Source organism: Equus quagga, chromosome 13 (assembly GCF_021613505.1).
Source record: "Equus quagga isolate Etosha38 chromosome 13, UCLA_HA_Equagga_1.0, whole genome shotgun sequence".
NCBI classification, from domain to species: domain Eukaryota; kingdom Metazoa; phylum Chordata; class Mammalia; order Perissodactyla; family Equidae; genus Equus; species Equus quagga.
The window spans coordinates 4,026,395-4,040,333 of NC_060279.1; the positions used below are offsets into that span (position 1 = coordinate 4,026,395).

At 37.4% G+C, this 13,939-nt stretch overlaps 1 protein-coding gene across 4 annotated transcripts in view; it reads left to right on the top strand.

Annotated features, from left to right (window-relative positions):
- Positions 1 to 13,939, top strand: part of POU2F1 (POU class 2 homeobox 1) — a 173,161-nt gene that overhangs the window by 109,497 nt on the left and 49,725 nt on the right. For 3 of the 4 annotated variants that reach the window (XM_046682567.1, XM_046682569.1, XM_046682570.1), the window contains exons 3-6: positions 2,300 to 2,400; positions 9,080 to 9,133; positions 10,886 to 11,005; positions 12,961 to 13,149. In XM_046682567.1, coding sequence (XP_046538523.1) covers positions 2,300 to 2,400; positions 9,080 to 9,133; positions 10,886 to 11,005; positions 12,961 to 13,149 — 464 coding nt within the window. The remainder of the gene's footprint in view (positions 1 to 2,299; positions 2,401 to 9,079; positions 9,134 to 10,885; positions 11,006 to 12,960; positions 13,150 to 13,939) is intronic. The other variant, XM_046682568.1, reaches the window with a different exon arrangement.

Genomic DNA, 13,939 nt, shown 5'->3' on the forward strand with positions numbered 1-13,939 from the left:
AGCAAATCACTTAAGATTCCTTAATCTCTGTTTCTTCACCACTAAGTTAAGGAGGTTGGATACAAGATCTGTGAGGTTCACCTCAGTAATATTGTTCTAGTGACAATCTTATAGAATGTTTAGCTCTGGCCTCTGTCATTCTAAATGCCTTCTGGATCGCTTAATTTTTTTTTAAGGTTTCTCAAGCTCTATGTATCTTATATTAATTTTCTTACATAATTTACTTTCTCTCCAACCTGTCAATTCCCCTGGTTCCTCATTTGGATGTTTCTGTTTTCCCAGGCACACATTTGGTTTTGGCTCCCAACGTCCCTGTCTCCCCATACTGTCTTCGTACTCAAGTCTGATTAGGGTGTCCGTGTGTATCTGTTCCCCTCTCCTTTCCCTTTAGTCCACTTTCGGTCTTTATGTTTTACAAGAATGATATCTGTGTAATACCTACTTTTTCCCACCCTCACCCATCCAGTGGAGCCTCAGCACTTTCTTAAAAAGTACTAGCCTTTGCCTCTTAAATCTGTTTATCTCAGTTGATGTCAAAGAGTGTTCTTTTTACCTTACTGGCTTTGGTACCATACCTTTATGTCATTGCACCCAAGCAGCAGTGCCAGGGCACTTAAGCAGTGTTCCCTGAAGGCCGTGGTGGTCACCTCTGCCCCAGGGACCCCGGGTGTCAGTCCGTCTGTTGTGTGGTGTTTTGTGATTTGCAAGGGGCTTGTTATCGTTTTTATGGGAACTTGAAAGTGGAACCAGTATTTAGAATTTTCATGGTCTCCATGAGAGTGAAATATTGGGTTTTAGAAGACTTTCTAATTAGTACTGTGTTAATCTCTGAGTGCTTGTCTCTGTTTTTCAAAATTTCATCTTTGAGCTTTGTTGATTTATTTAATATATCTTGAGCATATTTCTCGAATGGTGCACAATCTTAAAATCTTAACATAAGTAATGATTTCCTAAATAGAGATAGAGATAGCAGCTAATGACAAAATGTGCAATTTTAAAAGAGTGGAACTTCTGTATTGGCTTATGGAAGTGACCCTAATTGCTTTAAAATTTATTTCATGGTAGTTTCTCACTACTTGACACAACCATGCACTCTTTTAATTTCATTAACTCTATATGTCTGGGTAGTTCTGTAGTTTCCTATTTATGGGAAACTTTAGGAAACAACCAATCACTGAGATTTTTAAGGAGGTGAAATATATATACACTGCTTTTATAATTATCTCAAGGAAACCTTAACTAGCTCTTTTGATCATGTGATCTACCTAATTTTTCTTATTGAAGTGATACTTTTGCTAGAAATTGGTCAGGATATAGAATGGCAGAAGTTAGCACCCTTTTAAAAATACTGTTTCAGGATTCTAGCTTGTCCTCTCCTAACTGGTCTGCTCTGTGTGCACACAGGGGTGCTGACGAGAAGAGGGGGTGTTTGAGTGTGGGAAATGGAAGTTCAGAACCACATTCATGTGTCTCTGATTCTTGCAGGTTCCTGTAGTCTGTTATATTCTATTCAGTACGAAGTATTCTGATTATTTCTAAATAATAGCTGGATATAGTAATTTGAAAACGATGTATTACAACCCTTAGAAAATGTTTCTGGGTATTAGGGTGATAGGTCTTTCTGTAAATTATTACTATTCTAAAATCAGATCTCAGCATAAGTGGGTAAAGAGCTCTAGTATAACGTTTAGAAAATTGTAGTCATAACAGAGCCCTTGCTAACTGGTATATGCAGCAATCAATACTTTGGGATTGAAGAAATTGGTAAAACTATTTTGTTTATCATGTAGTGGTTGCTTTTGCCGTCAGATTGTCATTTATTAAAGCATTTAAGTTAAGAGTAAATGTGCCTTGCTCTTGGCAAAATCACAGTGAATTTCTTTATCGTAAGAGTGAGATGAGAAGAGAGCCTCCGTCCCTCCTTGGGGCTGTCTCGACCATTCTTTACAGCAGGGATGACGGTGATAGTCTCTTCCTTAAGTTTATGCTGCTTCTCACCCTAGTTGCTCTAGTCACTGCATTCGCTTCTGAATTCTCTAGCACTGTCTTATGATTGTAATTTGTTATTTATATTTTTGTTTCTGTTTCTTAAGCTTTATCTGTATTTATGTACTGCAATGCTGCTTTTAGAAGAGAAATCGTTTTACTGTATTTCCTCCTTTTGCATCCCTTCTCCTCCTTGGAGATACTTGGAAAAGTGCTTATACAAAAATAGGTGCCTGATAAATGTTGAAGTCTAGTGCTTTATTTCAGTTGAATTTATGTTTTTAATAGTTATATTATTTTGCTTGCTTCCTAGGCACACAAACCAATGGTTTGGACTTTCAGAAGCAGCCTGTGCCTGTCGGAGGAGCAATCTCAACGGCCCAGGCCCAGGCTTTCCTTGGACATCTCCATCAGGTAGAATGTTCTGCTCGACCATAAGTGAGAGTAAAAAGTAGAGGCATGAAATGCTAGGGTCTGAGGGACTTATTTCAGAATGTGGGACTTTTTAAGTTGATTAAAGCCTAATGCGGGGCCAGCCCCGTGGCCGAGTGGTTAAGTTCGTGCACTCCGCTTTGGTGGCCCAGGGTTTCGCCTGTTTGGATCCTGGGCACGGACATGGCACTACTCATTAAGCCATGCTGAGGCGGCATCCCACATGCCACAATTAGAAGGACCCACAACTAAAAATGTACAACTATGTACTGGGGGTCTTTGGGGAGAAAAAGGAAAAATAAAATCTTAAAAAAAAAAGCCTAATGCGAATTGCATCTACCTGTGTCATTCTGAATGGTTAGTGTGGGGATCCTCTAGTTAACAACTGAGTTACTGTTTTTTGTGAGCATGAGTCTGTGGTGGCTCAGAGGAGGTAGTAGATTACAAGGTCATCCAAAATGATGTAGCCACTGCTGCCTGAGACTGCTGTGTACGTCTCAGAACTCATATCCCTCCTTTAAAACAGTTTCAAACCATTTTGATTTGGGCAACTACTGAGAGCCTTTTGCTTGGTTGTGAAGCCCCTGGTTTGGAATTCAAAAAGATCTGTCTCAACTTTATTACCCTTATATTTCGTGAATTTTTCCTGAGTCTAAAACAGGCTATGGATACCATTCATCGATGTTCTAGCTATAATATCAAGGGAAAGGGAATATAGAAACAAACATTACTCCACGATAGTTTTGGGATATGGGAGCTGGTTGAAGATGGAAAGGAAAACAGATTGAGTGTCTCCACTTCTCAGTTTATGTTCACAACTATGTATTACAGCAATACTTTGCACATCTTGGTGGTCTCTACCTCAAGTTAAAACCTAGAACGAGTTTAATGCTCAAAATGTGTTGGCCGGCAGTGTTGGTGGTAGTGACTCTAGTGATGGTGGTATCTGATGGTGTTAGTGTGATGACTCAATGAAAAGCATGTATGAACATAAAACTGCCCAGATTACATGTTGACATGTTAAGTTATTGTGAACTGAATACGTATACTACTACTCTAGTCTTTTCATCAAATACGTCTTCAGACTACCTGAACTATAAAAGAAACTCCCTACTTGAAAACAGGTAAAATTTTAGAAAGCTATTCTAAAGCCCATTTATTTGTCCACAAATTCAAAGGGATACTATGTAGGCAAAGGTTGGCATCTTCTATTAGATTGAGGCCTAGTTGTCATACTTTTGCTCAGGAGAGCATAGCTTTGTTTAGATCTTTGAAAGTAGACCAACTTCTATGTGAAACTTCTAGATAAAATATTAAGATGATTTAACTTGTAAAATAATTTAAGGAGGCCAGCCCTATGGCCAAGTGATTAAGTTCTGGTGCTCCACTTCAGCAGCCCGAGGTTTGCTGGTTCGGATCCTGGACATGGACCTAGCACTGCTCATCAAACCATGCTGTGGCAGCGTCCCTCACAGAGGAGCTAGGAGGACTTACAGCTAGGATATACAACTGTGTACTGGGGCTTTGGGGAGGGAAAGTAAAGAAAATAGAATAATTTAGGAATATATAAAAATGTTATTTTCACGTTGACTTTCTTCTAAGAACTTATTCTAACCTCCAAAAAGTTTTCTGGTTTCTTAAGAGGAATAGCATTTTTAGTAGAGTGTAGTCAATTATGTGGCACATGTTAAGCCTCTTTATCTGGCTTAAATTTGTGATGGTCCAAACATATAAAAAAATTCCTGAAAGTACATAGATGCCACGTAGTCTTCCTTGCTCAGGTCCAAATTCCAAGATGAGTGCGACTCTTCTTGCACTAGCTCCAAGGCCTCCAGATCTAACCACTGATTACCAAACTCACTGAACCTCCAATACTCCCCAAACCAAAGGACTACACCAGAGAACTTTATTTGAAACCTTGGCATCATTGAATTTCCCATCAAGATGCAAGTCCCTGCAGAATTGTTCACCATCCGATTAGACACATAATTAACATACAATATGATACTTGCCTTCTGTTTCCAGCTCCCTTATTGACCAGGTTCGCACGCTGAACCTTTCTTACCATAATTATAAATATGTATACACATATACAAAATAGATTAATTTAGGTCTCTTTCACCTTAAACTATAAGTTTCATTAGGATGGCAACCTTTTCTTCTTTACCTATATCTTAGCATTTGCCAAAGAGCCCAAAGTATAATAGATGTTTGATAATTATTTGTTGAATAAATGAATAGATAATGAATGAATGGTAAAATGTATGGGAATACAGAGGAAGAAATGATTAGCTCAACCTGTACTAGCTAAGACATTTATCAGAGAGAGGGTAATTTTTGAGCTAAGTTTTGAAGGATTTTGGGGGCTAGCTAAATGGAGTGATAAAGGGATGTTCTCACTTTTTATTTTTAGCTTTCTATTTTGAAAACTTTCAAATTTATAGAAAAGTTACAACAATAGAATAGTTTTCACTGAAAGCCTTTCACCTGAAATCACCAGTTATAATTTTATCATATTGTCTTTATTTCTTCAGGTGTGTGTACACAAATACAAAATATATCTTTTGTTAAAAATCATTTCAGAGTAAGTTGCAGGCATTTTGACCTTTTACCTCTAAATACTTCATGTTTTCCTAAAAACAGCATTCTCTTATAAAACTATAATACAAATTTCAAATTCCAGAAATTCAGCATTGATACAATATTATTATCTAATATATGGTCCATATTTAAATTTTTTCTGATCCATATTCCGTCCCTCACTTTGAATTTAGTTGTCATGTCTATTTGGTCTTCTTTAATCCAGAACAGTTCCTCAGCCTGTCTTTGTCATTCTTGACACTGACATTTCATGAAGAGTGGAGATGAGCCATTTTATACAAGGCCTGTCAGTTCGAGTTTGATTGCTCCGTCATGATTGGATTCAGGTTACATGCTTTTGACAGGAATACAAAGAAGGCATATGATACCACTTTGTCCCATTATTGCGATATTAAATGTGATTATTTGATTTAAGGTAGTGTTTCAGATTTGTCCAATATAAAGGTAGCTTTCTTTTTCCTTGTAATTAAGAAATAATCCATGAGGAGATACTTTGAGACTTGTAAATATCCTATTCCTCAACAAATTTTTACCCAGGAACATCATGATTTGAATAAAATCACATAGAAACTTTATCTCCATTAAATTTTTGTACCTGAAACTCTTTCCTCTGGCTCTTTGGCTGACTTCTTAGCCTTTGATATTTTACTACAATTAGATTCAAGTTACACATTTTTGATAGGAATACAGCATAAGTAATGGTGTAGTCTTCTTAGTGCTTCATACCAGAAGGAGCATGACATTACTGGTGACTTTAACTGTGATCACTTGTCTTCCAGGTTTCCCCATTGTGAAGTTACTATTTTACCCTTTGTAATTAGTAAGTACCTATGGAGAGATAGCTGAGAAAATGTGAATATTATGTTATTCCTCAAATTTCACCCATTAGTAGAGCATCCATTGATGACGCTTGCCTGAATTAGTTATTATTATCATGATTACCAAGTAATGATCCTTATTTTAATATAACCATGGTTTGAACTTTCTGAATGTATGAGATGTGAGTGTTAAATATTATGACAAACCTGCTTTACGAGGCCAGCATTACCCTGATAGCAGAACCAGATAAGAATGCCACAAGGCCAATATTCTTGAACATAGATGCAAAAATCCTCAACAAAATATTAGCAGACTGAATTCAACAATACATTAAAAGGATCATATACCATGATCAAGTGGGATTTATCCCATGGATGCAAGGATGGTTCAACATCTGCACGTCAGTCAACATGATGCACCACATTAACAAAATGAAGGATAAAAGTCATATGATCATCTCAGTAGATGCAGAAAAAGCATTTGACAAAATTGAACGTCCATTTATGATAAAAACTCTCAAAACAGGTATAGAGGGAACATATCTCATCATAATGAAGGCCATATATGACAAGCCCACAGCTAATGTGATACTCAATGGTGAAAAGCTGAAAGCTTTTCCTCTAAGATCAGGAACAAGACAAAGATGGTCACTCTTGCCACTTTTACTCAACACTGTATTGGAAGTCCTAGCCAGAGTAGTTAGGCAAGCAAAAGAAATAAAAGGCATCCAAATTGGAAAGGAAGAAGTAAAACTGTCACTATTTGCAGATGACATGATATTATATATAGAAAACCCTAAAGACTCCATCAAAAAACTGTTAGAATTAAATAAATGAATTCAGAAATGTTGCAGGAAACAAAATCAGTACACAAAAATCTGTTGTGTTTCTAGTCACTAATAACAAAATATCAGAAAGAAAAAATAAGACAACAATCCCATTTACCATTACATCAAAAAGAATAAAACACCTAGGAATAATTTGAACCAAGGAAGTAAAAAACCTGTGTACTGACAACTAGAAGACATTAATGAAAGAAATTGAAGCAGACACAGATAAATGGAAAGATGCTCTGTGCTCATGGATTAGAAGAATTAATATTGTTAAAAAGTCCATAGTACCCAAACAATATACAAATTCAGTGTAATCCCTATCAAAAGTCCAATGGCATTTTTCACAGAAATAGAACAAATAATCCTAAAATTTGTATGGAATCATAAGACCCCAAAGAAGCAAAGCAGTCTTGAGAAAGAACAAAGCTGGAGGCATCACACTCTCTGATTTCAAACTATATTACAAACCTATAGTAATTAACACAGTATGATATTGGTGTAAAAACAGATACAGAGATCAATGGAGCAGAATAGAGAGCCCAAAAATAAACCCACGTGTATATGGGTACTTAATGTACAACAGAGGAACCAAGAATATACAATGGGGAAAGTACAATCTCTTTAATAAATGGTGCTGGGAAAACTGGACAGTCAAATGCAAAAGAATGAAACTGAAGCAGTGTCTTGTACCATGCACAAAAATTAACTCAAAATGGATTAAAGACTTGAATGTAAGACCTGAAATCATAAAACTCCTAGAAGAAAACATAGACCGTAACCTCCTTGACATTGGTCTTAGTGATAATTCTTTGAATCTGACACCAAATGCAAAGCAGCAAAAGCAAAAATAAACAAATGGGACTACATCAAACTAAGAAGTTTCTGCACAGCAAAGAAAACCATCAATAAAATGAAAAGGCAACCTACCAAATGGGAGAAAGTATTTTCACATTGTGTATCTGTTAAGGGGCTAATATCCAAAATATATAAAGAACTCATACAACTCAATAGCAAAAAGCCAAACAGTACAGTTAAAAAATGAGCAGAATATCTGAATAGAAATTTTCCAAAGAAGACATACAGATGGCCAACAGGTACATGAAAAGATGCTCAACATCACTAATCAGGGAAATGCAGATCAAAACCACAAGACATATCACCTCACACTTGTTAGAATGGCTGTTATCCAAAAGGCTAGAAATAACAAGTGTTGACAAGGATGTGGAGAAGGGAAGCTTTGTACATTGTTGGTGAGAATGTAAATTGGCACAGCCACTGTGAAAAACGTTATGGAGGTTCCTCAAAAAATTTAAAAGAGAACTACTATATGATCCATCAATTCTACTTCTGGGTATTTATCTGATATAGAAACAACCTAAGTGTCCATTGATGGATGAAAGGATAAAGAAATTATAGTGTGTGTGTGTGTGTGTGTATATATATATATATAATGGAATATTATTCAGCCATAAAAAAGGCTAGAATCTTGCCATTTGTAACAACATAGATGGACCTTGAGTGCATTATGCTAAGTGAAAGAAGTCAGACAGAAAGACAAACACTGTATGATCTCTCTTATGTGTGGAATCTAATAAATAAACAAAGAAGTAAGTAAAACCCCAGCTCCTAGATACAGAAAACAGATTGTTGGTTGCCAGCGGTGGGGGGTAGGGGGAGTGGGGTGGGGGGGAATGGATGAACTGGGTTTTTTCTGCTTGTTTTAGTTTAAATAAATTGATTTATTTAAAAATAAATAAATAAGACTAGCAGAGCTCCAAAAGTGTACAAAATTTCCAGCTCAGCAAGTCTCTTACACAAAGTGAGGGCCTTGATTGGGAAGGATTGTAAAATAAATAAATATTATGACAGATTCTTTATTTCACCCAGGAGTTATGACTATGAATGTTTTAAGGACTTGACTATGTAGGTGTGTATATCTGTAAGATTTTTACTCTGGTGTATACGTGGAAATTTTGAAATTAGAATGAGTAGGTAATTCTGCTAATTTATAATGATAAAAATAATGTATGTAAGCAGCTTGTTTTTATGTGTTCTTTAACATAATGTGGAAGATGAATTAAGTTTTTAGAATCTAAGAATCCTGTGAATGCAAAAAGAATCTCATATGAGGAGTGCCTAATACAAGTGTGACATTCCTGCTGATGCTAATTTAGTATGGGAAGACATCTTCAGAAGGGAAATTTTAACAGCATTTTCCGGTGGGAGGTGGAGGGACTGTGGGCTTGTCCACAAAGTTTTAAACCCATAAGATAGACCTCTTTGTAGTCTCAGTTCTAGCTCAGTGACATACACGTAGCAGAGGCTTGTGAAGTACTTGTTGATGACAACCTCTGATGAAGGATGTCAACAGTATCAGACTAGAACTTGCCCTCCTTACTTTGCTTGTAGGTCCAGCTCGCTGGAACAAGTTTGCAGGCTGCCGCTCAGTCTTTAAATGTACAGGTAAGCTGGGACATGGGATCATGGATCAATTTTTCTATCTGTTTTTTCCATGTTTTTCTAATCTTGTATATATATACAAGCATGCAATAATTTTATAATAGGAAATACTTAGATGTATTACTTTTTTAATTACTGAGTCTCATAAAGATCTAAAGAATGATAATCATCGCCATTACTGAAAATCAGTTTTACATTAAGCTGCTGTGAATGACTGCAGGGGAACAAGTCAAGTCTGCTTTCGCAGTTTTATGTGTAAGTTCAATAAAATGCTTCTCTGAGTTACATAGCTGTGTCACATACCTGCACACAAAGCTGAATAATCTCTTAAATGTCCTTTTGTTTTCAAATGTCTTTTTATTTGTCATTTTTCATGTCTTATAGAAACAATATAGTGCAGAGGAAAGAGTACTAAACTGAGAGATGGAGGTCTTAGGTTTGAATTCTCGTTCTGTGACTAACTAGCTGTGTGACCTTTGGCAAGTTGTTTAACTTCCTTGGGCTCGTTTTTTCTCATCTGTATTTAAGTGGGAAAGTTTAGAAGATTGCCAGCGTTCATCTTTGCTCTAAAATGTTATGATTCTAAGAATTTTAGTTAAACTGTTTATAGACATTGATGGGCTTCAGTCAAAATTTTAAAACAAACTTAAATCTGGCTACTTTGCTCCTATGAACCATATGACAAAACGTGCAAAATTTCGAGTATTATGCATTCCTTCACAGTATTTCCATCGACCTGCTGCTTCCTTTTATTATAGTGTTTAGGTAACTGACAGTCAAGAGGGAGAAACAGTATTCTGGAAGATTGATTTTAGTGTTGCTGATGACTAAAGACTTTGGGTTGAGCATTCCATGAAACCCAGTGGAATATGGACCTAGTAACACATGGAAACAAGAAGAGAAAAGAAAAGGAGATAATGTGACCTTCCTTTCTGAGGGAGAGGAGGCAGCAAATTGCCTTGGTTGCCATGGTAAACTTTCATCCCTCAGAGAGATGTTGGCAAACAGGCTGTATCTCCAGTGCAGAATGTTTACAGTCCTGCACCGTAATTATCTCTCATTGACTGGCAGAATTAATCAGAGCCTTTATGTTAATTAGCCTTGCTGTAGTCCCCAAAACAGGTGGTGGGAAATATGCAAATGTATGCAGAATTTTAATGCTCTGCATAACCAGTTTGAATTACCATAAAATTTTCTCTCAGTGCCCGTTTTAGGAGTGTGTTCTCTTTTCCTCTTGACTGCAGTGTTTTCCCTCTAAGCTTGGGTGTTACGTGATGGCAGATGCTAAATTTACAGCTCTTTAACATATTAGATGGAAAGTTCTGTGGGTCAGGTAATCCATCTCTGAAACGCTATATAAAGAAGTTTCAGACTGACCACCGAATCCAGTCAGAATGTTGGGATGGAGGGTCTAATGTAGAGATGGAGTGGAAATGTGCTCTTCCCTGCTGCTTATTTCCAGAGTTGAGGATTTGAGTCTGTGAAAAATTCTGTTGGTTTGTGGAGGACCAAATTATTTTTTCTTCTTAAAAATTATAATTGCAGCTTTGTTGGCATTGGAACAAAAAGTCTAAAAACTTAATATGTAAAATTAGAAAAATATATAAGATTTATAAGAAATGAAAAGAGTGAAACAAGAAAACTCGTGCCTGAATAAGTCCATGTTTTAAATCATTCTTCAAAGATGCAGTTCTAAGTACATTTCTTTTAATCAACTATTTGGAATCTCTTATTTCCACCCTCACCCCACTTCAGTCTAAATCTAATGAAGAATCCGGGGATTCACAGCAGCCAAGCCAGCCTTCCCAGCAGCCTTCAGTGCAGGCAGCCATCCCCCAGACCCAGCTTATGCTGGCTGGAGGACAGATAACCGGGGTAAGTTTCCACTGAGAGGACCGTGATACACTCTCTGTGTCAGAACTGCCATTGCCACCATCTGATTAGAACTGCTTGCTGGAGCAGACAGTAACATGGCTGTGCCTGGCACTGTTGTCTTCAGGGAACTTTCCACACTGTAAACAGCTCTGAAATAGGAATTATCTTTGTCATAAGTTTTCTTTCTTATAAAGGTATCTTTTCTTACAGTTGCAGAGGCTTTGGATGAACTAAGGACTTTTTTAAACCCACGTTTCAACTGTTGCTTCATCATCCAAGGGAGTCATTGTCCTATGGTTGAGACCATTACATTGATGAACATGTAATTGTCACTTTGGAGTTATGACATCACTGCAGATTAGGAAGAATGGATTAGTGCCTACAAAAGAAAAGATTTTCTTTAAGTTACTGTATAATGTTCTAGAATGAAACCTCTGGTCTCATATCCTGGCTCTGCAATTAGTAATTAGTATGGGCTAATTACTTCATCTCCTTGTGCCTCAGTGTACCTTCAGTTAAATGGAGATGTTAATAATACCTATGTCACAGTATTGTTATAAAGAGGAGTAACATATGTAAAACTCATAGAACAGTGCTTGGCACATAACATTCAATAAATATCATTTATTTTTACTGGTAGTAAATTGGCCTATGTGAATATATTAAGCTTTTAATTTTTCAGCTGTCTTTGCTTTAAAATATTCAAAATATTTTTCCAGTGTTGAAAATTTATTTATTAATGTCTTTAGGAGGGAGGCTAGGGGAATGGTAAAGAAGAGTTATTTGTTATTATTCAATTCACATCATATCAACCCACAAAATTTTTTATTTCCTTCATTTCAGTTAAGCATGCTTGGTGAAAGCCTCTTTTAATAATTGTTGCAGAATTGTTTACAAAATTCTATCAGTAGAGATTAATATATGTTTATATAGTGTAAAATATTTATAAACATATATCTTAGAATATTGAGTTTTTGAATGGTTTGGTTTTGATGCTTATGCCTCTAATGCACAAATTGTATTGGATCCTTTTAGAAGGGGGTTGTACCACAAAGTCACTGTATGTATACTTCAGAATCTTACAGGAGTCCTCTTGTTTGATCAGAATATATCACCAAAAAGAAGGTAGAGCACACTTATTACTTTAAGTGTGTTTGAAATACGTTGCATTATGAAAGCAACTTTCTGTCTTCTCTAAATACATTTACTGTTTGACTGTTTGAGTTCTGTTTTGAGTGATGTGTCTACAATAGTCAGAGACACTTGGGATTCCAAGTTCCTGCGGCTGGAGCTTCTATTAAACCTGGGCATTAGGATTCATTTGCATATAAAGAGAGTTCTGTCACCACCTGTTTCACAGAGATAATACGTTGGAAAGGGGATGAAAAGTTGCAGAGACCCAATGCTTTCAATAACGGGAAAGAATGTCTTGAGGAGGGGTTCTAGGGAGATTTGGAAAAGAAACAAATGGAGCTCATATTCTTTAGTCAGATCTTAGGACGTAATGGAAATGATGGAATATGGCAGGGATTCATGCTAATGGGAAGCAGCTGGGCCTTATCAGTTCTTTCTGTGGTCAGATCCAGCATCCTTGTTCCTCATTCATCTGACTAATCACTTGCTGTTCTGTTGGGTGTAAATTTCTTTTCATGTCCTGTCAGCATTGATTCTTTTTTTTCTTGCTTACTAGTTAATTACTTTTTTGCCTGAACCCTAGGGCCCTGGACAAGCTTGAATGATTGTTTAAGTCCAGAGTGAGGACCACCATTTTAATTTAAATGTTCTGCTAGTGATGGTGTTTGATTACTGATGAGCATTTTAGCCCCATGCTAACCACGTGCAGTTGGGTAGCTAAGGTCTAATACCACTTGAGTTACCTATTTCAAAGCAGTTGGCTTGTGTTAGGGGCCCTTCTTCTTCACCCCTTTCCAATGGTTTGTCCTAATTTCGTTTAGCTGACTTTGACGCCAGCCCAGCAGCAGTTACTCCTGCAGCAGGCACAGGCGCAGGCTCAGCTGCTCGCTGCTGCAGTGCAGCAGCACTCCGCCAGCCAACAGCACAGCGCTGCTGGGGCCACCATCTCAGCCTCCGCCGCCACGCCCATGACGCAGATCCCCCTGTCCCAGCCCATACAGATTGCACAGGTGAGTGAGTGACTCAGCTGGGGCGGGAGTGAGGACTGCGTTGGCAGGTTTTCTTTCTTATTAAATGCACTTTCTGATTGTTAGTGTGGCCCCCAGAGGCCTGAGGAGCTTAGATCAGTGAGGTAAGTGTCGCCTTCCTTACCACTGAACTGGAAATAATACATTTGCTTATTTGAGTTGATATAATAAACACATAACTGATTATTTGAATAACTGTTTATATTAAGTGACAATTCTTGAATAATTAGCTGCATGTTTCTGAAGCAGGGGATTACTGTATTCATTTTAATTAGCTGATTACGGCAGGCATGGGTTCTTTCATGTGCTCTGCAGTGCACGCTGCCACCCGCGTGTGAAAGTGATGGCAAGTCGTCTCTGTACCACAGAGGGACCACCTCTGTGCAGCACTGCAGGAGACTTGTTTGGTTTCAGTTCTCACGTTTTAGGGCAAAGTATCCAGAGATAATAAAAATTTATTTAAGAGGCATAGGTAATACTAGCAAGGAGGAAAGGTAAATGAAATCCTTTATCTCAAAAAAAAAAGGAAAAAGGTATAAGAAGTCATATCAGTAAAATATATGGAGAGTTATTCTGAGTCTGGTGCTAGACAATTGTCTTTATCCCCCCAGAGAAGACTCAGAAATGGACTTAATTGCAGCTAGATTTTGACTAAACATTTAAAAAGTACTAATTAACTGTAAAAGAATTGGGGCGGGCCCAGTGGCGCAGCGGTTAAGTTTGCACGTTCTGCTTCGGTGGCCTGGGGTTTACCAGTTTGGATCCCGGGTGT